This window comes from Lepidothrix coronata, unplaced genomic scaffold (assembly GCF_001604755.1).
Source record: "Lepidothrix coronata isolate B3197 unplaced genomic scaffold, Lepidothrix_coronata-1.0 Scaffold91, whole genome shotgun sequence".
Lineage (NCBI taxonomy): Eukaryota > Metazoa > Chordata > Aves > Passeriformes > Pipridae > Lepidothrix > Lepidothrix coronata.
In genome coordinates, this window is record NW_016690271.1 from 3431608 (window position 1) to 3459589 (window position 27982).

The following is a 27982-nucleotide window of genomic DNA, read 5'->3' on the forward strand; positions in this document are numbered from 1 at the left end:
CCTGGCACTTGGCACAGGGAGAGACCCCATCAGTGCCTGGCACTTGGCACAGGGAGAGACCCCATCAGTGCCTGGCACTTGGCACAGGGAGAGACCCCAGCAGTGCCTGGCACTTGGCACAGGGAGAGACCCCATCAGCTCACTGACAGCCCTGACTGTGCTGTGGGTAAGGGCTTGACAATTCTGACTAGCACAAAGCAGCACTACAGAAGATTCACTTATGTCTGTACTAGGAAACAACTAAATCGGTTGGTAACAGCCTCTATTTTGGCAATAACTTCATCTAGTTGGGTTTGGGCACAAGTGTCCAACTGAGTCTCTCTGAATTGTCTGTGTCCTGGGAACTGCATTGGCACAGCTGAAGGAAGGTCTATCAGACTGTACCACATTACTGTCTAATGACTTTTAAAGTGAATTATGCTGAGATTCCAACAATTTTCATTTCTTTTAACCTATAATATATTAATAATCTTTTATTATATAAAATTAGTTTTGGATAAAACTCAGCCAGGAAAGACTCCAATTAACACGTTTGCTTCACTGGGAGCTGGAAGGACATCAGAAAATAGCAGACAATACACAGAAGAAAGCTTACAAGAACTGTAAGCAGCAGAGCTTGAATTTTTGGGTCAGTCAGAACCTCTTCATCCAGGAGGACGTTTGACTCGGAAACGGAAACTTTCCGGAGATGTGGGTGTTGCTGTGGTGATATTCTCTGGGTTTCTGCCAGATAAAAAAGAGCAAAATAAACCCAAAGCAAGACAGGATCAGCTCCTGCACAACAGATTCAGTCATGTGCAAACCTCAGAGTTCACCAGCCTCTTCAGCGAGGTGACAGCAACGACTGTGCTGGAACAGAGCAGCACTGGACCAGTCCATGGGATGTGGTATCAGATGGCAAACAAAAACCCCAATTTCCTTGTCAGTGAAATACAGGCCCAGGGGTGTAAGTACCAAATTCAGGGTCAGGCAGATTCAAGAGAAGAACCCTGGTCTTGCATTGCAATTGGGGGTGGGGGCACAGGAAGCAGATGGGGGAGAAGATGAAGAGAGGCATTCCAGGCATCAGGTCACATTCCATCTCCTGCAGGAATCTGCAGCTGGGGCTTATTAACTTATAACAAGCCAAATGTTGTTTATTTGCTTGCACTCCTATATGCAGGACTTTGGGGCTGCCCTGATTCTGCACCTGTAAACTGAGCAGCTCCAATTCCAGCCTCAGCTGCCAGCGATAGGAAGCACTGCTAAGAAAGGTGCTTCTCCCTTACCTTGGAGTAACCTTGGTAAATAAACACTCAATTTAGAAATAATCCTTTGTATAGATATACAAAGTGTTCATAATTAGTATTATTCTTAAAATGTTAGTCCTGTTTCTCACCCATTTCATAATCATTTTCGGCTACTCTCCTCATTTTGGGAGGCGTTGTGATTCCAGATTCCATGTCTTGCCTTTTAGGAGCCTTTGTGTCCGATATCAAATGGTCAAAACTTTTCCTTGTACCTAAAAACAATTTATCAGGCAATTAAAAACATTAAACCTGAATCCATTTTCTAACTTTTTCTGATTTTCTGGCCAAGCTACTCCCCTCTCTACCGTGTACTGCCAGGAATCTGGGGACATTCTCCCGTTCTCCGGGATGGGACAGACAGGACGGTCACACCATGCCGCTCTCCATCACAGTTTCCAAAGTGCTTCACAACACACATGAGGAGAACATGCAGTTAGTCAGGTGGGCATGCCATGGACCCCTGGGCACCACACCACACTGAGACACATGCCACAAGGTGGGTACTGAAAAGGAAGCAGGAACAGGGCTGCAATGAAGGAAATGCCCCTCTTCTGCCACCTGGGTAGGGCCAAAGGGCTCCCGCAAGTTCTGCAGAGCAACTCAGCTTGTTCCTCTGATAAAAGACTTGGTTTGGAAACACGATGCCCTGAGAAGCCATGAACACGAATCAGATTGCTTATAAAACATCTCCAGTGTTCTGGACCATCTCTAGCACAAACCAGAGCAGCTGAGCTAAGTGTTCACTTCTTGGGTTTGCTGGATAGGGCTGGTAGCAGAAAATTGGCACGAGGAATCTTTAGTGACTGGAATATATTTTTTTCTTCCTTTTCTCCCTTTTCCACTTCACATGCACATTTTGAGTGTCACTCTTGCTCCCTCCCTTCATGACCAAAAGAACTGAGTCCTCTTTAACTGTCCAGTGTCCTGCAATTTGTATTTTGCAGAAACTGTACATATTCCTCTGAATCAGGACTAAGCCCTTGAAGTCAGAACCAATACAAGAGAATAATTTTTCTCCAGTAATGCTTCCCAGGGTATTCTGTAGAAAAAATCAACAACTTAGTTATCTTAAATAACCTAGAAGCTTTTTAGTGTTGGCTTGTGAAGGCTGCCCCATGTCCAGGCTCATGGATTTCCGGGTGCGGGGGCTGATCTGTCCCACGGTCGGGTAGTTGGCAGCCAGGTGTCTGTCTGACCCCTTGGGGGATGACCAGGGCTGGTTCTCCTTTAGTGTCCTGCAAGTGCAAAGAAATTAAATTAAGGAAATCTTTAAAACTCTGCACATTTAGGCCTAAGTTTCTCAAGCAGCCAAACTATCCTTTATTAAACCCATCTTTCCCACCAAGTTAATTTACCCTAAACACATATTAAGACATAGTAATTACTTTGCTTGCAAAAATGTCTGAGGTAGTGAAACCAAACAATCTGATGTCAATGTAATGCTGAGGAGATAAAAAATAAAGTAATGAAAAGAACACAAGCAAATCAGCCTATGGGGCAAGAAGAAACATATTTAATACGTAGCTACTCCATGCTCAATGCTAAAAATAGAGATCCTGAGCAAGGTGCTCCCTGTCGAGAGACACAGGCTCTCCATGGCACTTCCAGGTTGATTCCCTGGCTGATGTCTCTGGTTGCACACAGACAGGCTGTAATAAGGTGTCAGGGTTTTCCAGCAGCACAGACAAGTACATGCCTTGGAGCTCTTAAAAGCACAAACAAAACTTTCTTCTAAAATATAAATGAGATTAAATCAGATTTGTAGAAAGATGTTAGCAAAAAGTATTACAGCCTCCAGAGCAGTTAAACTCTGAAATAGTTTTATGGATTTGAAAATTGAAAATTAAATCTGTGTGAATTCCAGGCCCAAATTTGTCTTTGACTCCTGATCACAGTGGAAGCAGCAAATTGGTCAGGAACCAGTCACAGCCCAGGAACTCAGTGCTGTCAGTGGGGGTTCAGCCCTCAGTATACCACAGGTTATCTCCAGGTCACTTCCTAAAGGAAACAGATATTGCCATTTGGATAACTTATCTAGAAGTCAGACAACCAACCTATAGCTAGTGTCACTGTGATGTATGGGATATGTATCCATAGGAACATTTTCCATTGACACGTCTGTCAACAAGAGAGACTTCCTATGCTTTAGGCTGCAGCGGCTCCGAACCTCCTCAGACACTGTCAGCAGAGCTGGAAATGCATTGAACAATATAAACAATATGCCATCAATTTACAGTTTTTACTGAGCCCAAAGAAGACCACTGAGTTGTATTTACACCTTATGAAATATACAGATTAAAAGCAGGTCATTTAAAAAGAATTATACTCCCCATCCAGTTACAACGACAAGATTTACACATTGACCCTCACATGTCACAATTTCTATTTCTAGACCACTAGAAATTTGAATGCTCTTAGACACACCCTTTAGTACTTACACCAAGAAACCTTCAGCCTCCTTGAAGGATTTCCAAAGCTGCAGAGCAGGTGCTGTGCTGGCAAAGCCCTCAGTCCCCAAACAGCTTTCCTTGATGAACCCACCCTGCCCACACTCCTGTCCACCTCCAGTTACAAGTTTCCTTTATGCTGGTACAATTCCAACAACCTAAACCTGAAGGAATTCCCAAATAATCCACTCCTTTTCCATCAGCACAGATTCAAAAGGTAGTTTGGTCCATTTTACCTGCCAGGTAAGCCACGCTCTGGGTGTTCACCTCGAACTTGTCACAGTTCCTGTGTTTGTTAACCAGAGCGAGGAGTGTGTGCAAAATCCTCACTGTCCTTGCTACAGTGGTAGGAGAAGGATGCCTGTACCCTAAGAAACAAAATATTGCATTTAATTCTTGAACCCATATTTCTAAAGCATTAATATTTTGAAAATACTTATGAAGATTTTCCAGCAGGTTCTCAGGACACTCTGTCTCAAGGGTAAGGAAGCACAGCGCTGACAGAAATTGCATATTCAAGACTAGTTCTTTCTGTCCCATCCCTCAAAACCACATAATTTCAAATGTTTGTGCATGCATTGTATCTATTGCCCCACAAATCAGTCTTCTAAAAGGAACAGTGAGCCTGAGTGCAGGCAAACACACAGAGAGACACTGGAGGAAGAAGTAAAGAACTGCAGCAAATGAAGCCCCACGTCCTGCGACAGTTCAGAATTTACATCATTAAAGACCTTTCTAGGACATGTATAAAGGAAACCTGGCAAAGTCCTTTAGTCAAAGAACATTTAATTCTGCATCTACTCTGTAATCCAAGTTACTTAAAATCCACCACCCTGTTTGTGCCCTTTATGCTTGGACTTGTTTTTATTTCCAAATTAAGAGTGTTCATCTAAAAGGAACAGCAGTATACACTCTTACCTTTCAGGAGATGTCCCACTAGTGCAAAGTTAAAGTTGGAATTGAAATTTAGCCCAACAAAATGATCCATTTGCTTGCAGTGCCATTCAAGTGGTCTCCTGATCTCCATGAACACCTCTTCTGGGCTCTGACCCAAAAGAAATAAAATAAAAGAGTACCTCACTGGAAGTTACTTTTTTTAAGTGACAAAACAGTTCCTTTAAGAGGTCACAGGAAAATATCAGACACTTTCTCACAGATCACCTCTGGACATTTCTGTTCCAGTTTCACACAGAGCAATAAGAGCTTCATCTCCACATCTTAGTTCTGCTGTTGATATCACTCAAGTGAAACAACTTCTAATGCAAATTTCAGGTTTAGTTGCTTAAGCAGTGCCCACAAGGACAAAGTTGGGGTTTTTTTCCCCTTCTTTAACAGCTCTGACCGCTGACATCACTGAAGGGTCAGCCAGAGCTGAGTGCTGCCAGCTCACCTTGTCATTGAACACCCGCAGGCTGTCCAGGGTGTGCAGGTTCTGCTCCAGCAGTGCTGTTCCTGCCGAGTACAGGTTCACCTCATCCAGCTGCAGCACTGCCATGGCCACCCAGAAGAGAGCCTTGTGCATAGGAGAGTCCTGGAGGGGAGAGAAAGAGCCACCAGTTCACTTCCAAGTCAGTTCCTGTAGATGAACAACAACCAGGACCCACGGGGGGGTTTGTCCTCCTCGTAGCAGGTTTTGTCCTCAGCCACATCCATTCCAACAAAACAGGTGCTCCTCCTTGTACCTGTTGGTTTGCTGCTCAAACAGGGCACCTGACAGTACCCTCAGCTGGGTGAATTCCCAGCAAACCAGGCCCTGCCATTTCCTCCAGCCTGACGTGGAAGGGACATACCAGCAATGACACCCGAAAGGCAGGGCTGGAAATGCTGTGGAAAGCAAGCCTGGGAACAGCCTTTGCCCACATGGCCCAGTTTGGGGAAGCAGAACAGAACATCCTGCAGCATTTCCAAAGCCTTTGCACAGGTCCCACAGACAATCTGCCACATGTCCCATATGTGGTACTTCCAAGCATGAGTCACAGCAGTGAAGTGGGAACTTCAGATACCCCAACACTTATCTGGGATTGTACCCACAATTAGAATTTTAATTTATAAAATACATTCTCTGTTTACTCTATAAAGCCAGTTATTTACCTTGTTAAGAAGAGGCTGCAGCTTGGTGAGGGCTATAACTGTGGCTTCTATTAGAACTTGGCTATTGTAATTATCAGGGCCTTTTAAACAGCTCTCAAGTCCCTTTTTGTAAGAAAAGAGAATAATTAAAAATACAACCATAATTACACTTTGCTTTGTAAAAAGAAGATCAAAGCTCTACACAATAATTGCAGCTCTCAATTATTTACAAAGCCTGAGCTCATTTTACACCAATTCTCAAGAACTTTTCCAAATGGAGATTTTACACAGCAGTGATATATGTACTGCTGAGAGCAGCTGCACAACGGGCACCAGAACAGCCAGGGTGCAGAGCAGGGTGTAAGAGCTGGAGAGAAGCTCTTTTATCATTTAGATGCCATTCAATTAAAGTTTATGTCCATAAAACTCAAATAAAATGCTTAAAGGACACATATTTAGCACACTGCTCACTTGCTATGGAACACAACCTTCTTCAGAAAAAGGGAACATCACTGTCAGTCCAGGTAGCCTGTTTCGATTTTTTCTGATATAAATGTCCTGCTCTTTACTGTATTTACTTACATCACATGAGGTTATGCACTTCCTTTAGGAGAAAGGAAGTTGTGAATCATGTGTATGCAGGTAAACGCCTTAACAGAAAATTTCTCATTTATTTAAATAACTGACTGCTGAATCCACCTTTGTCTCAAATGTTAAACTCAATATCGAGCCCTATTGTTACTCTACAAGTCACAGCAGTGACAGAACTTATTGCCACCAAATCAATTCAAAATAAAAGGCCTGGCCTACAGAAAGCGTATTTCCAATCAGTTCTATACAAAAATATGCTTGAAAAATATATTTATCCTCAAATTATGCCAAGTTCTATATTTGATGGGAAGACAGAACTAAAATTAGCTACTTTATGAGTCACAAAGAAAAACAGACAGCCCCATATACCTTGCTGAGAATTCGGATGATTTGTTTTATTTGTCCATGAGACACACGTTTACTTATACAGCCAAAAACAACCAGTGCTCTTGGCTGCAGGGAGGGGTTATACTGGAATGCAAACCTATGAAGAAACAGAGGACACTGCATTAAACAACATATATACAACAACAAAAAAATATATGTATAACAAATGCTGAGAATTTCGGGTGTGCTACACAGGCAGGGTGTGACATCTACCACGTACTTTTGAGCTAGTTCAGTCCACTGGTCCAGCCACTTGCACGTTGGAATATCCCTCATACAGGCCTAAAAAGAATTAGACTGTTTGAATGCATGTGACATTAAGCAGAAGTACTTTGTAAATTCAGTGTGCAGCAGTTTACTCTCAGGAGTCAGCTCCTGGTATCTCTAACCATGCCGGGGCGGTGTCCCCGCACTGCCAGCCTGCAGCACGGGCAGCAGTGCCCCTCTCCCTCAGGGACCTTCCCTGAGGACCTTCCCTGAGGCCCCCGTACCTCCATGATCTCCAGCAAGGCCTCGGTGACGGTCTCCAGCGAGGTCAGAGCGAAGGTCTCCCTCTCGTAGGAGCCGGGCGAGAAGGACCTGTCGCGGTAGCTGGAGCGGAACGCGATGACCGCGGCCGACTTCACCTTGCTGATCCCAAACAGCAAATAAAACTTGGGCAGAGAGAACTCAGTCAAGCTCAGCCTTAAAACTTGCTTGGTCTCCTCTGTTGAATAAAGATTAACATATTAGATTTATACCTTGGAAGTTCCAATCCACATTTTAACGCTCTGAGGCCTCGCCCTCCCAACACCAGAGCAGATAAACAGCCTGCAGGTCACTGCACATCCCAACACTGTTCCCTTTTGCTGCTGCTCCCCAAATATGCCACAACAGCTGGGCCCCCCTGCACTGATTGTTGAAACCAGGCACAAGGAAGAGGTACAAAGCAACTTTCTCAAAGATGTGGTTCTGTGACTTCTCCTCACACTGATTCAGGAAATGGAAACCCAGAGCGTTCCTGTTCTGAAATACCAACACAACTGGAGGTTCAAACTGCAGCAAACTCTGCTTTTGGCTCTGGCACTGACATGAAGAAAGCCACTTAAAGCAGAAGAAAATGATGGCCTGTTCCTAGCACTGACTATTTTCTCAGTTCTGTCCTTGCAGGTTATCTCGGTGCACTCCAACCCCCCGTGCAAGCAGGAGGGCTCAAGGAGGCTCCCTGTGCCAAAGCACAGCCTCTCTATGTGTGTGTGTGCACCCACTCACCCCTTCCATATATATAGACATAACTTGAGCTTTCAGATACTTAAAAAAGGACAAGATTACAGAAACTTGGAATTTTTTTTCTGCACAAAATCCAGCCTGTGCTTCTGTGGCAAGAAGTGGCTAATTGCTAACACCTCTTATTTAGGACTGCTAAAATACAACAGTAGATAAAATACCTGTTTTACACTATAGCTTCACAATTCCCTTAGGTAATTGATATTTTTGTTACCACATTATGCAACCCTTCACAAGATGCACATCAGCCAGTTTTAGCATAGATTGTATTTTCTCCTTTGCCTCACCAGAAACTCACTGGTATTTTCTTCTCTTTTTCTAAAACCCATTATACAATGGGTTTTAGAAACTTATACAAACAATTTGCATTATGCACCTGCTCTAAACGAGATATTTTTTATTTCCATACTCATTTCTTGTTGATCATATCTTCATTCTGATTTGTATTCAAGTTGAGCTACAAAGCTCTATTTTCAAACTCTCAGAATAGTTTGCAGAGAGAATGACAACTCAAATATTTGCTAAACAAATTAAGGAGCAATCATCTTCACTGAAACTCCAAAAAAACTCACCACTGAAGTGAAGCTGTGAACAAGTGCACAGAGAGTGAATGATGTTGATGACGAGACCATGAGTGGAAGCTCTGAGGGAAAGGGGGCCCGTGGCCACCAGCAGAGTGACCACGTGGAAGAGGTAGGGGAGGTGTGCAGCCACATCCAGGGAGTTGTTGAAGGACAGCATGAGCATGTAGCGGGCCAGGATAGCAATGTCATCCCACATCAGGTGCTGCTCCAGCGTGGGAGTGGGGGACAGACAAGTCTTGTCGATGATTTTACACATCCTCCCAATCACCTGCAAAGAGAGCAACCATCCTGTTGTGCTCAAAAGAGCAGCCCAGCTCAAAATCCAGTAATAACCACCACAATTCAACACTGGAACGATTCTATTGCTTGGAAGCTATTTTGTCATGGTTTCTGCATCATTGCCTGTACTGAGATCAGAAAGCATCTCAGTGTCACATTAGCAGATAAGTTGAAACTATTATATAAAAGGAAATAAGGCAAAGAGGGAACTCACTTTGCTTGACACGAGTTTGACGTTGCCAGAAGCCAGTGCCACAGCCGTGTCTGCCATCACCTCAGCTTTGATGGAGCCCAAGCCCCCCGTGGCACTGGTTTTGATGAAACTGTCCAGCACCACATCCAGGAGATCTGTTATCTGAGACAGGAAAGAAATCCTCTCTTACCAGTCAGCTTAACTTTGGTTTCCCACAGTGAAGCATCACTGAAATCAGCAATTGTACATTTCTTTAGCTGAAGATGCAAAACTATCACAAACGGAAGCATCAGTTTTAGTCACTCATTATTCTTTTGGCAAAAAGCCTCATGTAAATTTTAGAACCATAAAGCTGAATTCCATCAGGTTTTACTCGAAATGCTTCAGTACTGTGGAGAAACTATAATTTATTTTGCACTATTTTTATTTTGGTTTCCACTTTAAAAGCATAACTATTTATAAAATGCTGAACACAGTAAGAAGGAACTGGATTTGAAGCAGAAAAAAACATACTTCCAAGAAAATAAGCAAGATCTATCTGTCACAGTTCTTGCTTAGAGCACAGTCGTGTGTGAATATGGTTGCCAGTAAAAACTTTCTTCTCATGTTAAATAAAAAGACATTTAATATATATGCAGGTAAGAAGCTGATCTGTCCAAGAGCACAGAACCCTCAAACTCTAGAGGTAACACACAGGCAAACACTGATGCTATTTCAGTACTGGTTCAAACTCAGCTCTCATCACTTCATCAGAAGTGGTTGCAACTCCGGTCAGGTCAATTCAGTCAATGACAAAACTTCCACCGACTGCTGTGAAATATTTCATCTCTTTTGTTCTCCATATTTACCTGCTGACTGCCTCTGATACTGGACATAACAGTCATACAGCTTTAAGTGTGATTTAAGCTTTCAAAATAAGTTGGGTTTTTTGTTTTGTTTTGGGGGGTTTTGTTGGGTGTTTTTTGCCAATGGAACAAGGAAGAAATCCCACTCATGCATCCATTTGTCAGGTCTCCCACATTCTCCAAGAGCAGCTCTTTGATGCTGGGCTACAGCAGTTTGGATGGCAGTTAAAAAAAAAAATCACTAAAATAGTGTGCCAAGGAGGAAGTCGATGCAAAGCTCGTGGGGGAGCCTGGCCACAGGAAGCACATTTGCCCAGACACCTTCCCCTTGAATGGCATGCGTGGTGTCAGCTTTACTCTTCTCATGTTGATAATTAAACTAATCATCAACAGGATGGGAATCAAAATGCCTCTGTTTCAAAAGTGCAAAGAGAAAAAAATGTGTTTGTTCGATGCCATGGGCCTCATACCCCTCAGTGTCAGTGCTCTCCTCTTTCCATCCAGACCCTCCACCCTGGGGTTCTGATCAACTCATTACTACCGTTACCAACAGCTCGTAATTTTCAATTCTCAGTAAGGGCCAGGAACACATTTCTAGAAGCCAGAGTTCAGTAATGATTTCATGAAGCATTTTACAGAGTGGAAACTTCAGAAGAACCTGCTCACTGCTCTCCATGTGGCTCACACACCGGGGCTGTGTTAGGAGCCGTTTTATTCTTCTACATTGACATTTAAGTGGTTAAAAACTCTATAATCTGTTTACAAATGGTGCAAAATCTGTACCTGTCCAAGACTTCCCCATATCTTAGCTTGAATGGAAGGATACATCTGTTTCTCATTTATTGTCATTGTGATGAGCTTATCCAGAATAGCAGTGACTCGCTGGCGCTTGGCATCGTCGTTGTGCTTGCAGAACCTGACCAGGTTGGACAGCCAGGGAGTCATGTACTCCAGACAGAGGTGTTTCAGCTCAATGCCTGAAAGAGAAATGCACCTTGGAACACAGAACCAGCACTGGCCTCTGTTCATAAATCATTCTTTGTGAGCACTTTTCCTTTCAGTTTTGCTGTCTAAAATAATTACTGTCAGAGCTGAGCAAAGAACACTGGGCAAACAGAGAAGCTTCAAAAAGAAACACTAATAACTCCAATAATTACACCCAAGAAACATCTGTAGGCATCTGGCAAGGAGATGGTGACATTTTAATATCTTATTACAAGATGTGACATAAAAATGTGCACATTCAATGTTAGGCAGGACTACTTAAATTAAAGTCTTTTTAATCTTTGGAAAATATTCTAAACAGCTCCCAACAGTAAAGTCAGAGCTGTGTTATGCCTGGAAAAAAGAGATGGCACAAGGAGGGCAACAGAGCCAGATGTACAACAGAGAGAGAGGATCCTCGGAGAAGATCAGCTCTGATATGACTAAAGAACCTCTAACTCTTCTGTGCATGTATATTCCAGAGTTCAAACCTTCACTATCATAGACCTCAAATTTAGGCTTTTGTTCTATAATCTCCACTTCTGGTGCATTAATAACAGCCCAACAGAAATCTACCCAAAGTAATCACTGCACAAACTATCACAGGGATATGAAAGGAATTGTTTGTATTGTGATCTCTCTGAATGCACTGAACTCTCTCAATGAATGAGATGTCAAGTAAAACTTGTTTTAACATTAATTTCAAAGTTTAAAAAAAAAAGGCAGCTGCCTTTTAATCTGCTTCAGGAGAAAGGAGAGGGCACATTCAAATATGAAAAGTTTTGTTCCAAGAGCTGCCATCCAGTCTGGGAAACTGCCTGCCCTGAGGGTGTTACACTGCTGGGCTCCAGGGACACAGACAGGAACGGATCATCTGCAAACCAGCCCCAAGGAGAATTTGCAATTTAAACTGACTGTAACTCAGTAAGCTTAACTGACCAAGCCAGACAGCTACTAACCTAAATCCTATCACATTCAGGGTGAGCATTAAGACACACCAGAGCTACTCACTGGATTTGCTAAATCCCGAAATACACTCCTCCAAGAACTCCAAGGTGAGGTGTGGCTCGTTTGCTGCAAGAGTCTTACTGATAGATACAATAAATAGTGTGTTGTTGGCAGGAATACACAGACCTGAAGTTTCCAGTAACTGGCCCTCAATCTTTAAATTAAAGGTACAGGTTAAGGCACATAGGAGATTATAGGCAGCAGACCTGTAACAAAGCAAACAACATGATTTGTAGGAGTTTTCTTGTACATTTGAAAATATACACATTGTTCATCACAGTAGCAGTTTTGACATTTTAAAAACCAAATCCATTTTAAAACCCAAATCTATAGTAGAAATCATATCTAACTCCTGAACTTTTCCCCTGCACCAGTTACAATTCAGAGACAAACACACTTGCCTTGGAGAAACAGAAGAAATTATTCTTCCACTTGCTCTGAACAATTTCTGCTGAGGGTACAGAGTGTGCTTGAAGGGCTTTGTATGGGACTTCTCAGAATGGCTTGTAGTTCCAGGAAATCCTAAATCATTCCAGGTGCACCTGAGCTGCTGGACAGAGCCTGCCCAGGGCCCAGAGGTGCCCCTGGCCAGCACACAGCCCAGAGGAGCCCGTTCAGACATGGATCATGAGCCTGCTCTAAGGGGTACAGCTCCCACATTATTAAACAACACGTTCAACACCATGGAAATCAAATGTACCTAATAAACATACAGTGCAAAGCAGAAGTATTTCTCCTTATAAAGAGAAATTTAGCTTCCTACATGACTTCAGTTCCTCTCACAGTGTATGCCTTTCTTCACCTATAGAAATCCAATCTTCCTTTACTAGAAATTACTCTTTATGGAGCTGTGGTGGCAGAAAAACGATTAGATTTTCTAAACTAAGGAAGCCTTGGAGAGAATTCTCACATTTTGACCAAAGCTGGTATTGATTTCAAAGCTCTGTACCTCAGACTGGGGTCTGAGCTCCCCAGGTTGAGCAGTGCTATGTTCAGCAGCGTTCCAGGGACATCCTTGGGACGGATTTTGGTGTGCTGAGGGATGGAGTCCGGCTGGGACAGCTCCCACCGCGTCCGGATGTGGATGATGGACCTCACGATGGCTTCACACTCCTGGTGCATGAAGGTGAGTGGTGTGCCTTGGTTGGCAATGGTCAGGGTGAACTGGTTCTCATCAACAAGACAGATTTCCTCAATCTCAGAGGCGTAGTAGATGTCATTCAAAAACACTGTCTGGCCCAGGACTCGTGTTCGCTCTGCCGATGTCACCTGCACAGCTGTCGACCCAACCTTAGAAAGAGAACAGAGAATTGGCTCAGCACCTACTGTTAATCATACAAAGAGAAAAGTCTGACACTCCTAATTTTATAAAAGATAAATTTATGAAATTTTATACTTCTTAAAGGGGCACACTAAAAATTGTGATTTCTCCTCAAAATGGAAGGAGAACTAAGAGACAGAAAAATCACCAGGAACAGCACTAAAAGCACTTACTTTAATAGAAACTTTGGTGTCTTTATGAGCCAGTTTGAGAGCATTGTGAAACACTTTCAAGTCCTCCTCCAAAGCCAAGGTAGCTGCTGGGAGCTTCTGCTGGTCGTGTTCGATGTGCTCTGCCAGCTTCCCTGGAGAGTCTATGAAAACAAGCCTTTTGCTTCCTTTCAAACCTGTCAAGAGTCTTTCATGGTATTTGGTGTATTCTCTGACCCAAGAGTTACAGTTATAAATAAAAACTGCTGCGACATTTTCATAAGCAAAGCCTGGAAAAACTACAAACCATTTAGAAAGAAAGTCTGTTTTAAAGCGATTACTGGGGCCAGCGTGGGTGAGGTCCACCACGATTTCATATGGCTTTGCATAGTATGGCTTCAGGGTCAGCAGCACGTGGTAGATGAGCAGATCACCATTGATCTGGCCAGTCTTGAACCTGTGGGACGAGACAGACATGGCTGGGTTACATCTGAGAGCCACAGCACAGAGCCTGGGCCTCAGGCCACGAACAGCACTCCCACCATGGACACGAGCCAGGCTGAGCCTCCACACCCCGGAGCCACCTCAGGGGCATCAGACTGGCCCCTGCCACTGCTCCCCAAGGGTTACAGCCCAACCCTGTTTAGTGCCCAGTGTGCTGGAGCTCGACTTGGGATTCAACTCAACCTCATCTTGAAGTGCCCCACGACCTCCCACAGCCAAGTGACCTCCAGGAGGTTTGTTCAACTAAGAGAAAAATCCAAGCCATGCTGGAGCAGCAGTGCAGCTGGATTGCATGGAAAGAGCTCAAGAGCTTCTTTAAAAATAAAAGTGCCTCTAACTTTGCTACCACTTTAGAGATTCAAATTATATCTATTTTTGTATGTGGAAAAATATACTTATCTCAGGAGCTTTAATTAAGAATAAATAAACATCCACACACCAACTTTTTCGAATCAGACCCATTCCATTTGCTATATACTGCAACACTCTAATGCTTGGGGGAGTGTTTCCAAGAATGGTCAGTCCTCTGAGGACTACAGAGGATTTGTCTACAAAAATAACTCTTTCTGGAAAAACATTCACATAATTAAGAACAATTTTTCTCATTTAAAGATTCTGTGAATTTTGAGACTGGGCAACACATCTGCCTAAATCACATCTCCAGGGTTCACACAGCAGACAGAATTCCACTGGGAAGAATTAATTAAAGATAAATACATCAGTAGCTCATAAAAATTTAAGGTACTTTTAAATCCCTGCCACTGTTCCAAGCTGTCATTAACTCAACTCTTTCAAGTGAACAACAGGATGCAGGCAGAGCTACTAAATGCTGTAGGCACAGCTGCAGCTTTGAGGGTACCAGGGCACCTCTCCTGGTAACACCCGAGTGCAGGACACCTGAGGAGATGTCCTGGACACAGAACATCTGTCTGCCCAAGAGCCTTTTCTCCCGTCCCTTCCTGCTGCTCTGGGAGCTGAGCTGGGCAGGTCGGTGTTTTCCCCCTCCAACTGTCATGGTGTGGCCGTTACCAAAAGGAAGTGTGTCATCACTGTGGTTTGAGTTCCCCACTCAGAACAAACGACACGTCATTTCAGTTCCAGATTTGCCTAAAAAATACCAGCATTGCCCAAAACTCCTTGCTGCACACTGATGGTCGTTTGCATCCTAAGAGCAAATATATGCACAAAGAAATCTTATTGTTAAAGGACTAAATATCTGAAACACCCATTTTCTGTTGAATACATCTTGGCAAGGTAAGTACCCATTTTCTTTCTTCTATTTTAAGTAGCACTCCAAAGTTTCTTACATTTTGTAGAAAATAATATGCAAAAGTATTTTTAAAGAAGTTCAAGTAACTCAAAAATAGTAACAAACTGTAGAAATATTATCTCAACTGAATCAAGGAAGCTGATAAACTGTTATTTTCAGTCCTGTTAAAGGTTATTCGTGATCAGACTCCAAGGAATTAGCAGTGACAGTCACTACTTAGCTCTGTTGTTCCTGCACTGCAGATCTCAGTGGGTACTGAGACTCTGTCAATACCCAGACACAAAGGGTTGAACTCAAAAGAAAAACAGCTCTTTAAAGATCAGTTCCTTTGCTCTGGCGATTTTAAGCGGAGCCCTTCACGCCATCAGCCTGTTGATTTTTAAGAAAGGCCATCTGGTGTGGGCCACTACAATGAACAGTGGGCTCAGTGTGCTGGGGCAGCAGGAGGAGCTGCTCCCTGGGCACTGCCGGGAATGCCCAGCGTGTCTGTGCCCCTCCTGCACGGCCGGAGCCTCGGCCCCAACGGGCTCAACAAAACAGGCTTGGCTTTCTAGTTCCCCTTTGTAAAGTGTGCTACAAAGGATCATTCAGGTGACTCCTACCAGGAACAGATAAAAACTCCCACTGAGCTGGAGCTGATTACTAAGATGGTTGGAATATTTTGGAGAATTATTTTATAGTATGGGTGAATCATCACGGCTAGGCTTCGCGAACAAAGATTTAGGAAGGATCTATCCACTGCAAAGTTAAAGACACAGATCTTCTGCTGCTCTTTTGCCATGTAAGGAGTGACCTCCTCACACAGGTGTGTCACTGCTTTCCCTTCCCCTGGTCACACACCAGGCACGTCACTTCTCCCCTCTTCCCAGAGTCCCTCAGCAATTCTAAGTGCTGCCATCTGGATTTTGCAAGATAGGAAGTTCGCCCCTCTGGTTTCTGGGAGTGAACAGATCCCATTCTTTGGCAGGTGTGCAAGCTTCTGACTATGAGAAAAGCAAACACTGTCTGGAGTATTTCAGAATTACCAAATTTTACACACACAGACAGATACACTTTGTTACCTCTAAAAACAAATTTGTTCAAGAACAAATATACTTATAAAATTAACACTGTTCCTTTTGGTCATTCTCTGTAGTATTTATATCTGAAACCAATAGAGTCTGTAATATTCAAAGGAAATATTCTGATATGTTACTAGAGGTCCTGGATGGGACACCAGCCTTAATCTCTGAACATCTCGGGTGCAGCCTGGCCCAAGCAGCAGCAGTGGGTGGGTCACAGCTTGGCTGATTCCTCGCTGCTATTTTGAGGGTTTTATCTCAATATCAGACCCATCAGTATCAGAAACTATCAGTTTCCTGCCCTGCAGACAAATTCAACAAGTACAAATTTGAATACCACACAAATGTGAAACAGAATATATTAATGGTTAATCTCATTGGCATAATTATCTGAGACATTTTAAAGAAAATGTCACAATCTGTAGCATGTTCAGAAGAAAAATGCAAGTACGTTTATGGTAAATAGCTTTTTGTGCAAAAAGGCAGAAAAATTGGAGAACAAAGATTTTCCTGGGCATTTTAAAGTACTCCAGACAGCTGTGCTAGAAAATAGAAACAGTTCACAAAAGCTACTGCTGTCACAGGAACATTTGGGGTGGAAGTTTTCCCCTTGCCCATCCCTACCAGCATGGTTCCATTGCCCATGCCCAGGGGAATGCAGGGGGGAGGGAAGCAGTAAACCTGATGTGGTTTCTCCATCCCCTGTGCAGAAGTGAGGAGTGAGGAGCTCAGAGTGTAACATGGCCAGCACTGGAGAGGAGGAACTGCCAGAGGGCAGGGGGTAGGAAACACTTTCCTTTCTCTCTTTGCCCCATGTTCTTTTTTAATATTCATATATTTTATATAAGCCCCAAACTATCAGAAGTTGGAGACAACTGATCCTTTCACAAAACTGAGTGCCTGAACTCACGTGCCACATCCACTAAAACTGAGGCCAACTTACACACACTGTCCATCTGAGGCTATTCCCTCAGAAGTCTGGTCCAAACTGGTCCAAACCCCTAAGAACCAGCACTTGCTCAACTAACACCACCATCTGTATTTTTGCAGGGGACTAACTAGGAAGATGAAGACAAAGAGATGCACTAACCCAGGCTTGGCCTTCCCTGTCACGATGATCTTCTCCCTGTGTTTGCAAACGAGTGCGAACCACAACGGTTCCCTTCGGGTTAGAGAGGAAACCTGGAATCCCATCAGCCAGAACCTCAGTGGGAGCCAGAACAGAACAGAAGCCAATACAAATTCTCCTCTGAGCATCAATTTCAGCAGCAAAATTACTACCTTTGAAATGCAAAGTACCCTGCAGTCCTTCTCCTCCACAATGGCCCAAAATCCAACATCTTCCCCTGCCACCAGTGCAGTTTCTGCCACTGCAGGACCCAGGAATACCAGCAAACCCAAGAGTCCAGTGACCAAAGAAACATGTGAAGACAGTAAGTCTCTTGTACTGATCTGCTTCATTATCATTGCAGTACTTGTGCTTATCTGCACCTTCCTGTTTCTGTCAACAGTCGTAATAGCAAATAAACTGTCCTATCTCAAAAAAACTCAGCAGGGGAAACGCAGGCCCAGGAGCAACGGGGACATTGTGGCCACCAGCAGCTTATGGCCAATGGCAGCAGGAACGTGGCAGAGGATGCCCAGGGAGACAGCTGGACCTGAGCTGACAATGCAGGACTTGCTCTCAGGGAGGGACACAGGGAACAGAAGGAAAACTGAAGATGAAACTACTGAGAAACTCACTACAGCAACAGACAATGCACAGGAAAACAAAGAACCATCCCAGTCACACAAACCCATTTTAACTAATTTTGTAGTTGAGATTTAATTCACACTCCGGTAAAAATTCATCTTCTGCCCTTTTTATGTCATTAATGTAAGGCAAAACCTCAACTTTTAAGAAACAACATGAATTTTCCCCTGGGAAAGCTGAATTCAGATTTTAGAGGGTTTTTTTCTTTATGCCAGTGGGAATGCTGCAGCCACGTGTGGATCTAGAAAGGAATAAGACTGTGTTAAACAGCTTTCTGTACCGAGTGTCACAGCTGGTTTTACTCCTTGGACCAGAAATCCCTGTGACAGGAGCTGAAGGGGATAAAACAAACGGACAGAATCTGCCCATGCTCAGGGCAGAAAGGAACAGACTGTTAGTCTGATAAATGCACCCAAGCATGAGACACAGGTATAACCAAGTAGCTTTCTTAAGAAAACCATACATCAGTCACAACTTCAACCACTGAATCAGGATCTAGTCCCTCTCAACATGTCCTTTTGGGTTTTTCCATCAAGAACTTCTTAAACCAGCTTAATTTCTTTGGAACCAGACTGAGATTCAAACCAGATCTGTTGTGTTTCCATACTGTGTTATGAAGAGATGAAGTTTGTGCTATTTGTTAGAATATGAGAACTGTTTCAATTTATCCCAATAAACTTGCAACATCCATTTTTAAATAACTTGACTTATGTGATACTATTTCTCTAAGTCAAAATATTAGAAAAAAATAAGACACCAGGCATTTTGGAATTTCCTGTAACATTAGCTGAGCTAGGTAAAGGTCTCTGATGACTCGCTGTGATTTCTTGCATCACAGAAACACACTCTACTTTCTCCTAACACCAATTAAAACATGCCAAAAATTTATTAAAACCACAAGAACTTTCAGTTTCTTTATTCTCAGAGAGATCTGATTTCCCCATAATTCCAGACAGATGCCTCTGTCTGGTCTCCCTGCAGCAGAGCTTTGCTGTTTTAAGGAAACACGAGAAGCTTTTCACAGGCTACTTCTTGGAAGAAGATCTGTTGCCCCACAGTTACAAGTGCTGAGCCTGCACGGTGTCAAAGCTCCAAACAGCCTGGGCAGCTGTGACAGTTCTGACACATGAGATGGTTGTACGAATGTGAAAGAATCAGGACATGACCAAATCCCCAGCCCCGCTCCATCAGATCACCAGAAACTCGGCTGAACAGGCAGGTGGAGGAGCAGCACAGAGGCAGCACCACAGCACATGGAGCCAGGAGAGAGCTCAGAGAATGCAACCTCCCAGCTCAAAGAGGGCTGTACAGTAAGGAAAATGAAGGACTTCACATGCTTAGCCTAGAACTGGGAGTCATTAGAAAATAAGTTCATTGGACATGGGAAGAAACAACATCCATAGGGCAAAGTCCCACAAATCTCCCTAAACCACAAATTCAGACCCAGAGCTCCAAGAGAGGAGTCCAGCCACAAGTGGAATGGGAGGGCACAGGATTATGTCAGGCAACTCCAAAACATGAGGAGAAAGGCCAGGAAAAGAATAAGGGGACAGAGACAGATCAGTGATGACAACCTAGGACCCAGAGGACAAACAGAACATCCCACAGGGGTGACAAAGAGCTGAAGGGCAGGGCTGGGGATGCTGCACTGCAGTCACAGGTGGCAGCAGCAGAGGCTGTGCAAGGACTAAAAAAAGACTGAGACAGCCAATGTGAGAATCTGCCCTGGAGTAAAACTGCTGCCATCCAGGAAGGCAAGAGAACTGACCCAGGAGAACAGATCCATACGAGGCAGCCAAGAACACAGGAACAGCCAGGGCAGATGGGGAGGGACTGAAAAGAATGGGATGAGACAAGGGAATCAGACAGGAAACACTGAGTTACAGTGTGGGCATGGGATCAGGATGTGTGTTTGCTGCAGAAACAGGGACAGCCTCAAAAAGAGAAGCAGTGCAATCAGAAGGGAGGTACAACAGGAAAGGCAGGAGGAGATGAAGAAGCTGTGGAGCAATCCGTCAGCAGCCACTGGAGGAACACACTTGCAAAATGTCATGACAACATATTTGGTGTGGGCTTCTTTTCACCAGGCAGCCTTTCCAGGCAAAAATGGTCAAGGAGACAAAAGAAAGTAGTTCAAGTTACACTCCATGGTATGGACAACAAGAGAGTGGGAAGCAGCTGCTCAGAGCACAGCCCCCCATTAATGATGGCAGCAGGTACCAACATGGTCCAGGCAGAAAACTAACAGAGCGGGGGACAGGCCGAGCGTGACTCTGGAGTTCATCTGCCTCTGAATACAACCACACAACTGAAAATGTGTAAGCAGCCAGCACCCCATGATCAGACAGTGTTCCATGACTCACTGCCCAAGGCTGGCTTTCCACTAATAATCCCGAGGGCACCAAACCCACCACTGAAACTACATCAGTGATTCCAACTCAGCCCAAATTTGCATAGGGTTTGACTCACACAGAAGAAACTGTAACTATTTTCTACAAAGACAGGCAAACGAGTATTTATGAATTTCCACATACGTGTCTCTCACGTGGCCAAAGCCCCTGACACATCCTGCAGCAGTCCAGAGCAGCAGAGCAGAGCGGTTTGCTCGTGGCACACGCGATCTCTGCGATAAGACCCTGCGAGCTCCCCGCTCCCGACGCTTCCTGCGGCGAGGGTTGGCCAACTTCCTCTCAGCTGCACCAGCCTCAGCATGAAAGGGGCCATTTTAAGCAGCTCAGCGCTGAGCACACTCTCTGTCCTCCTGAGGCTTCAAACAACAGAGTAAGATGATGCTTGCTTGAGAGAAGATAAACGTACAGGTAAGGATCAACTGCAACAGGGAAAAGCTCAGTATTTGTATTATTTGGGTTGAAATGGAGCTGCACCATGTCCAGCACCGTGCACATCCCAGCTCCAGGGTGTGTGCACAGCTTTTGTTGAATATCTGTACCTTAAAAGCATGAGGGTTTCAAATATGTTGTTTGGGGACGTTACTATGAATTACCATCTAACTATTATTTGTCTCTCTTTTGAAAAGAGGTGAGCAGAATAAAAATTCAATTGAACCATTTTAACCTGTAACAAACCTGACAGAGTTCAGATCCTGATGTTCTCAAGATGCATTAACTACTCATGTGTGTTTACACTGCTGCATCTAAAATTCAATTTTGCATATTTGTAAACCCATAAAGACTCATGCATATTCATTTCCCAGAAGTAGCTTCACAGGACTAGCACTACTGTAGCTAATGAATTAGCTCAAATTGCATGAAAGTAACTTCAGAAGGAAAAGTTCTGTGTAGGGGATGGATTTTATAGCATTTATTTCATAAGGAGATGTTCAGAGATCTGAACTCTAATCAGTACAGGAAAAAAAAAATCTGTCTCCTGCCAACAACTGAACATTTGTACACTCTCCTCCACTGCCCCGTGCAGGAATTTATTTATAAAACAGTTTACCATTAGAATGCTGTTCCATTACAGCACCAGTACTTGGGAAACTTTTAAAATATTTTGCTATGCTGAAGAGATGTGAGAACAGGAAATAAAAGACCTGTGATTTAAGAGATCTGTGAAGAGCCTTTTACTTTGGTCTCATATTATATTCATCACAACAAACCATTTCTTCACTCCTGACAACACTGTGTGTCAACCCTGCTGCCAGTGCTGCAGAGTGTGTTCCACGGCCATGACCAGCTCCATGACTGACAAAGGTTATTTTGAAACCCTGTCAGGATTGCTCTGCTGATACCTTTTTCTGATAAGGTGAAATAAGATAATAACAATCAAGACATTCTCTTCTGAAAAGTCACTTAATTACAATAATCAATAATGTTGAAAATCTGCTGTTATTTGTAAAGTCAGTGGCAAACCTGCTGATCATGCAGATGGGAATAGGTTTGAAATTTGAAACATTGAGTCAAGTGTTATTTCACTACAATGGTATTGATGCAAAACTGCCTGGAGGCAGCAAAGTGTAACCATACAACAAATGCAGTTTTCAAGTTACCATGTTCTGTTTCTTCCCTGCATTAGGAGAGGACACATTTAAAGAGGCTGGAGGGAAATGGCCAGCAACCAGGTCATCCTGGTTCTCTTCTGTGGAGAAATCTGGAAGTCCCTTTCCACAGCAGCACCTGGACCCAGTTTACACCCATCTGGCCCAGCACTGGCTCTTACAACACCTCGGGTGCCCACAGGAGAGGAAGAGGCTGGCGATGGCAGCTGGGTAGCAGGACTGCTAATTGGCATTGTTCTGCTGGGTATGATATTGGCAATTATGGTGATTCTCCTGTGGAAATGCTGCCTGAGGCCTGGGCCTGCTCTGGCCAATTCCCACTGGGCAGGCCGGTCTCCCTTCGCAGATGGAGACACTCCAGACCTCTTCCTGGACTCTGACCAGGACAACAAACGGTCATCAGTTTTATTCATGCTGCCTTGGAAACTGAAACAAGGCCCAAACTTACAGCAGGATCCCACTGGATCAGAGAACCCATCCCAGCACACTACCAGCAATGAGAATGGGCAGCTGCCTCCCCCGGCCGGAACAGCAGCTCCCAGCACAGACCCACCTCCAGCTCCCTCCTTGGAAACAGGGAACGCTGCAGGTGACTCCTGTCCTCACCCAGACGCTCCACCTGAGTCTCACGACCTGCCACCTCCACCTGACTGGCTCCAGGAACCCCCCGAGGATCCCAGCTCAGATCCCAGCTCGGATCCCAGCAAGCACTCGGCATTTCACTCGGAAGCAGAGGAACCACTGCCCCCACCACCTGAGCTCCTTCTTCAGGAGACTGGTGAACCACTGCCCCAGCCAGAACACCCTTTGGAGACTGCCAAAAGTCATTTACAGAATACTCCACAATCTTCTTAAACTAAGTATTTTTCAAATAAGTGAAAAAAAGAGAAGTTGACACAGGCAAGGACAGCGAGGCCACGGCACAGGCATTTCCCCGGTGTTTCCCAACTTCAGCTTTCACAAGAGGGAACAACCTGCTTCTGCCTGAAGCAAATAATTTCCAAATACAATACAAATTGTGCCCACTCATTACCTGTAGCTGGAGATTCCCGAGGTGGGAGACTCCAGAAGCCAGAGTGCACACTGCTGGGTGTGCCAGGATAGACAGATCCATGGAAGGCACACATGGAGACGCAGCTCCGAGACAGCCCAGCTTCAGAGGGACTCAGGGCTTCTGAGCAGGGTTTGCTGCACTGGGCTGTGTAAGTGAATGCAAGGAATTCCACTTCATTTTAATAAAGCTTTCTAATTCAAAGATGGTTTGGTCACTTAAAGCCCAACCGAGTATTTGCTCAGATACAGAGCTTCGAATTCAAAACAAAGTCTAAACCATCTGCCATCCCTGGAAGTTTTCAAGGCCAGGTTGGATGGGGTTTGGAGGAACCCCATGGTTTGGAAGGTGTCCCTGCCCATGGCAGGGGGTGGAACGAGATGAGCTCTAAGGTCCCTTCCAACCCAAACCATTCTGGCATTCCTATAAAGGCCTGTTTTCTGCCTGTCACAGGGTAACAACTTGGTACCTGTGGATTACAGGTACCAACCAAATCCTCCCAACAGCCAGTGGTTGTTCTTTACCACTAGGAATGAGATTTTCTTTAGGTCAAATATGAGCAAAGAGTTGACTGGTGTAAAAGCTCCAGTCCCTTCCCACTACAGCCTGGTAAAGCAGAGAACAGTATGAGGGAACAGTTAATACCATGGTCACTAAAAAAGCTCAAATCACTCCAAACACCTGAAGAACAACTACAAAAAGGCTTTCTTGTACCTGGAGCCTTTGGATTGTTGTGCATAAACCGGAAAGTTTGCAGCACACTCGGGCAGATGATAAGCAGAACCAGTTGTACACATTCACTGATTTCTTCCTCTGAAAGCTTTCAATTATTAATACAGACTTAAAAAATTCATTTAATGTTTCGTGGATACCAGATCCCTTTGAACTCAAGGTGTCCAAGTGCTACTCTGGGCCTTGAGTACCAGCAAAGCTCACCCCCCTAACACCAGCCTTTGCTAAGCTAATTTTTGGGTGGGAAGAAGCAGGATGGTCTCAGAAGTAAATTAATGTTTATTTTCTTTTACCTGTGTTGAATATTCATATTTATAGAAACAAGCTGCTAGATGCTGAAATTAACTTTCTATGACGGCTCTGCAAAATGGCACAGAGTTTGGAGTTTTGAGTTTGCTTGAGGAGGGAACAGATTTGTGGATGTAGCACAGGGGACAGGTTTACAAACAATAAACTTCAAAATCTTTAAACTACCACCAATAAAGAGAGCAGTACGTTATGCAAATGCAATTCCTGGCTGCTGTGCATTTAACAGCCATAGGAAAATATATTTATAATTTTTTCTTACAGTTTACATAAGCTGTATGACAGGGTATGCCTAAAGAATAGCATTACAACTATACAAAGATTAAGGCTTATTATAACCTGTTAGAATTTATAGTGTTATAAACTACAAACACTCTTACCATATTGCTTGAAGAAATTCAGATAGAGATTTCCTGTAGGAATCTGTACAATCCCACAAGCTGAGCTACATTATACCTGACAATACGGTGACACCTGATCTGAGGAGTAGAAAGGGATTTTCAAGTTATGAAAATATATTATGGCACTGTAGCTTAAAAAAGCTTAAGATAGGAAGCCTAAATTAACATTAACCTCTACTACAGGAGGAGAGCTTAATCAAAGGTGAAAAAGAACACAACTAACCTGACTTTTCACACAGAAACACTAAATGGAACAATCACAGCTCAGGCTCCAACAGCCTCCAGACATCCCCTCGGTGCCGCTCCTGCAGGCACTGCCGCGTGTCTGGAGCACTGACAGCCTGCACTGGAGCTGGGGAGCAGCTCTGTTTGGAGCACTCCCAGCCTGCTCTAGAGCTGTGGAGCAGTTCCCTGGCTGCTCCCAAAGCCCGGGGAGTTCCTGGATGTGCTCTGCTGTGCACCAGCCCCACGGCTCTGCAGTGCCGCGGATCAGGTGGTTGCGGAGCCGCGCGCAGGAACACGATGCAGCTGAGGAGACAAGCACAGCCCCCGGCAGCCTCTGGAGCTGCTCTCCAGAACAAGGCGACCTCTAAGCTCCCATCCATCACGGAAACGATGTGCTGATACTGCAGGAGACCACGGTAAGTTTGTGGTTTTTTGTTTTTAATCACAAAAACCTACTACGGAATCAGAGACGGAAACGGGAGCGGAATTAGGAGTTGCTGACAGATGCTTGCACCAGAAATTTGCTGCAGTGTCAGAGATTTCTTACTAACAGCAATTCGGGCTCTGGACATGTGTTACCAGCTTTGAGAATGTGATTAACACTGTAAGGAGGGAAAAATACTAACGTGCATGTGAGCATGAACGTGGAATTTGCGTTTCAAACCACATTCCTAAGATGCATTTTAACCAATTTACTTAAGCAAACAGCATCCCTGGATGGGGGGGACTGCTACACTACTGCAGAGATTTGTGAAGCAGATCCAGTTGACAGCCATTTTTTCATCCTCTATAAAAGAACACATTATTCCAAACATAATATAGGCTTGAAATCACTAAAAACAAGAAGCAGACATTGTATAACGTTTGGAAGAGACTTGCATTTTCGGAAGAAAGCCCTCATTTGAGCTGGAGGGGGAAAGAGAGATGAAAAAACAAGTCTCATTCTGCCAGACAACATGACAGGCTGAAGGGATGCTTTGTGAAGTCTCTCTTGAACAATTCTAAAAAGGACCGTGCCTCAAAGGGGGTTATTGATATTTTTACTTAATTTCTCCTGCAAGTGGCCATTGCCCAGACAACCCTTATACAGAGATAAAATGTATTATATGGGTTTAAAGGGTGTCATTTTGGTATATTTATTTCCAGGCAACAATGGAATACCAGATATCGAATACATCTACCTGTCTGCTGGTCCTTCTGGTTTTCCTACCCACTGGTTTGGGTATCTGTCCTTCTAGCTGTACATGCTCAGGAAACGACAGGAATGTGGACTGTTCAGGCAGAAACTTAACTGTACTGCCCCAGGGACTTCAGGACAACCTTACATATTTAAATCTGTCCTTTAACCAGTTTGTAGATCTCGATCATCAGCTAACGAGGTTCACCAATCTGAGGACCCTTGATATTTCAAATAATTGGCTCAAGAATGTTCCTGCTCATCTGCCTAAATCCTTATGGGAATTATATGCCACAAACAACAACATTAAAGTTCTTCAGAAACTTGATACAGCTTACCAGTGGAATCTTCGAGTGCTCGATGTTTCCAGGAATATGGTGGAAAGAGCTGTCCTGATCAACAACACACTGAGCAGTCTCAAGTTTCTCAATCTCAGCAGCAACAAACTTTGGACAGTTCCAACCAATATCCCCTACAACATAGAGACTGTGGATCTATCCAATAACTTCTTGTCCCAGATACTCCCAGGAACACTGGTGAGACTTCAACACCTCACAAGCCTCTACCTGCACAACAACAAGTTCTCGTACATTCCTGACAAAGCTTTTGACCAGCTCCTTCAGCTGCAGGTAGTAACTCTGTACAACAACCCCTGGGCCTGCAGCGACAAACAGAACATCCCCTACGTGCTGCAGTGGGTGCAGGGCACAGCTGCCCGTGTCCTGGGGGCTCCCTGTGCCCACCAGGCCGGGCTCTGGGCCAGCGCTGCGCCCGCCTCGGCCGCGCCCACGGCCGGGGACTCCAGCCCCCCGACCAAGGGAGTGCAGGCAGCAGACAGAGCCACCTCTCCCGAGGCAGCCGAACCCACCCAAGTGACCAAAACGCACAAACAACTGAAAGCCAAGGAAGTCCCTCCCCTGGCCACCCAGCGCCACCCGGTTCTGTTCCCCAGCACGGAGCAGCCCCTGCTCCGCCACCCCGACAGCCTGACCTGGAGGGACGGCGGCTCCTGGGACACAGGAGCCACACACACGATCCACGCCACGGACCCAACCGAGGGCAACTCCACGGGATCATCCACCACTCCCATGACTTTAAGCATCACCAGTGGAATGCCAACAAACTACTCCAAGATGCCTCACAGCACAACCACTACCTTAAGGAAAGAGGAGGCCGCGACCGGCGCTCCCAACACGCGCGTGCCCTCCCGAGCCAGCACCTGGGAGCTCTCCCTGGTTTCTGTGCTCGTGCTGCACGCAGTGACCGTGTTTGCTGACTGAGGGCTGGTACCCTGGGGAACTCACCGAGTGTACTCCTGTGACACACAGCTGGAGCTCAGACCTCCAGTTAAAATAACGGATCAAAACACAAGAAATTCAGAGTTCTGACTCTGGTCTAAAGAAAATAACAGTTCTTAAAGACGTGCACACTAATGTCTTGATACTAAGCTGCTACTTATTTTCATATGTCTTAATTGAGTACAACTAACCTATTCTTTTGTTTTTAAAAATGTGCTTATTTTGTATTTAAATTTTTCATTTTACTTGCACAGAATAAACACATCAGAATTTTAAGTACTGATTTATGTATGATTTTGTCATTGAACAACTGGAAAAAAACAGAAGGCCTGTATCATATCTGCATTGTCTTGCTTGACTTGCCAGTGAGCAATTCCTGTAATATAGCAGCACAGATGCTCTGTAAGTTATGACAACATGCAAAAGGAAGGGAAAAAATAAAGGAACTAAACTGAGCTGTTTCACTAATAAGAAGTTATTCCTGAGCAAAATTGCTAGCATGTGTATCTATGTTTGCTTCATATGTACTAGGATATTTTAAATATGAAGAACAACAGTCTTGAATTTAGGAATTAAATATGACAACGCCATGATATCTGCTAAGAGGGTGTAAACTGAGAAGGCAACATGGTCCAACTTCAGCATGGGAAAGTGGTAGGGGCCAGTATCCTTCTGCTCTGTCTCCACGTAGAGACTGCAGGCAAGTTATTGCTCTCTCCATAGCAAAAAAAAAAAAAAAAAAAAAAAAAAAAAAAAAAAAAAAAAAAAAAAAA

The 27982-nt window shown here is 44.3% G+C and overlaps 3 protein-coding genes across 3 annotated transcripts in view; 2 read left to right on the forward strand and 1 right to left on the reverse strand.

The window, feature by feature from the left end:
• NF1 (neurofibromin 1) overlaps positions 1-27982 on the reverse strand; it is a 79946-nt gene that overhangs the window by 10653 nt on the left and 41311 nt on the right. Inside the window, 17 exon segments of the mRNA XM_017821605.1 lie at positions 596-723; positions 1379-1501; positions 2367-2524; positions 3344-3479; positions 3973-4104; positions 4655-4781; positions 5127-5267; positions 5828-5929; positions 6767-6881; positions 7005-7066; positions 7276-7490; positions 8623-8902; positions 9128-9268; positions 10735-10928; positions 11947-12149; positions 12893-13233; positions 13438-13870. Of these exon segments, the coding sequence (XP_017677094.1) occupies positions 596-723; positions 1379-1501; positions 2367-2524; positions 3344-3479; positions 3973-4104; positions 4655-4781; positions 5127-5267; positions 5828-5929; positions 6767-6881; positions 7005-7066; positions 7276-7490; positions 8623-8902; positions 9128-9268; positions 10735-10928; positions 11947-12149; positions 12893-13233; positions 13438-13870 (3031 nt within the window).
• On the forward strand, positions 15031-18665 carry EVI2A (ecotropic viral integration site 2A). The gene is made up of 2 exons (XM_017821607.1): positions 15031-15171; positions 17299-18665. Exon 2 carries the CDS (start codon positions 17315-17317, stop codon positions 18074-18076), a length of 762 nt encoding a protein of 253 aa, XP_017677096.1. The 5' UTR covers positions 15031-15171; positions 17299-17314; the 3' UTR covers positions 18077-18665.
• Positions 24849-27980, forward strand: OMG (oligodendrocyte myelin glycoprotein). The gene is made up of 2 exons (XM_017821606.1): positions 24849-25150; positions 25881-27980. The coding sequence occupies exon 2, from the start codon at positions 25887-25889 to the stop codon at positions 27189-27191; it is 1305 nt and encodes a 434-aa protein (XP_017677095.1). The 5' UTR covers positions 24849-25150; positions 25881-25886; the 3' UTR covers positions 27192-27980.

Excerpts from the sequence above, each read along its gene's own strand:
- OMG (XM_017821606.1), top strand. The coding sequence starts at position 25,887 with ATGGAATACCAGATATCGAATACATCTACCTGTCTGCTGGTCCTTCTG.
- EVI2A (XM_017821607.1), top strand. The coding sequence starts at position 17,315 with ATGAAGACAAAGAGATGCACTAACCCAGGCTTGGCCTTCCCTGTCACG.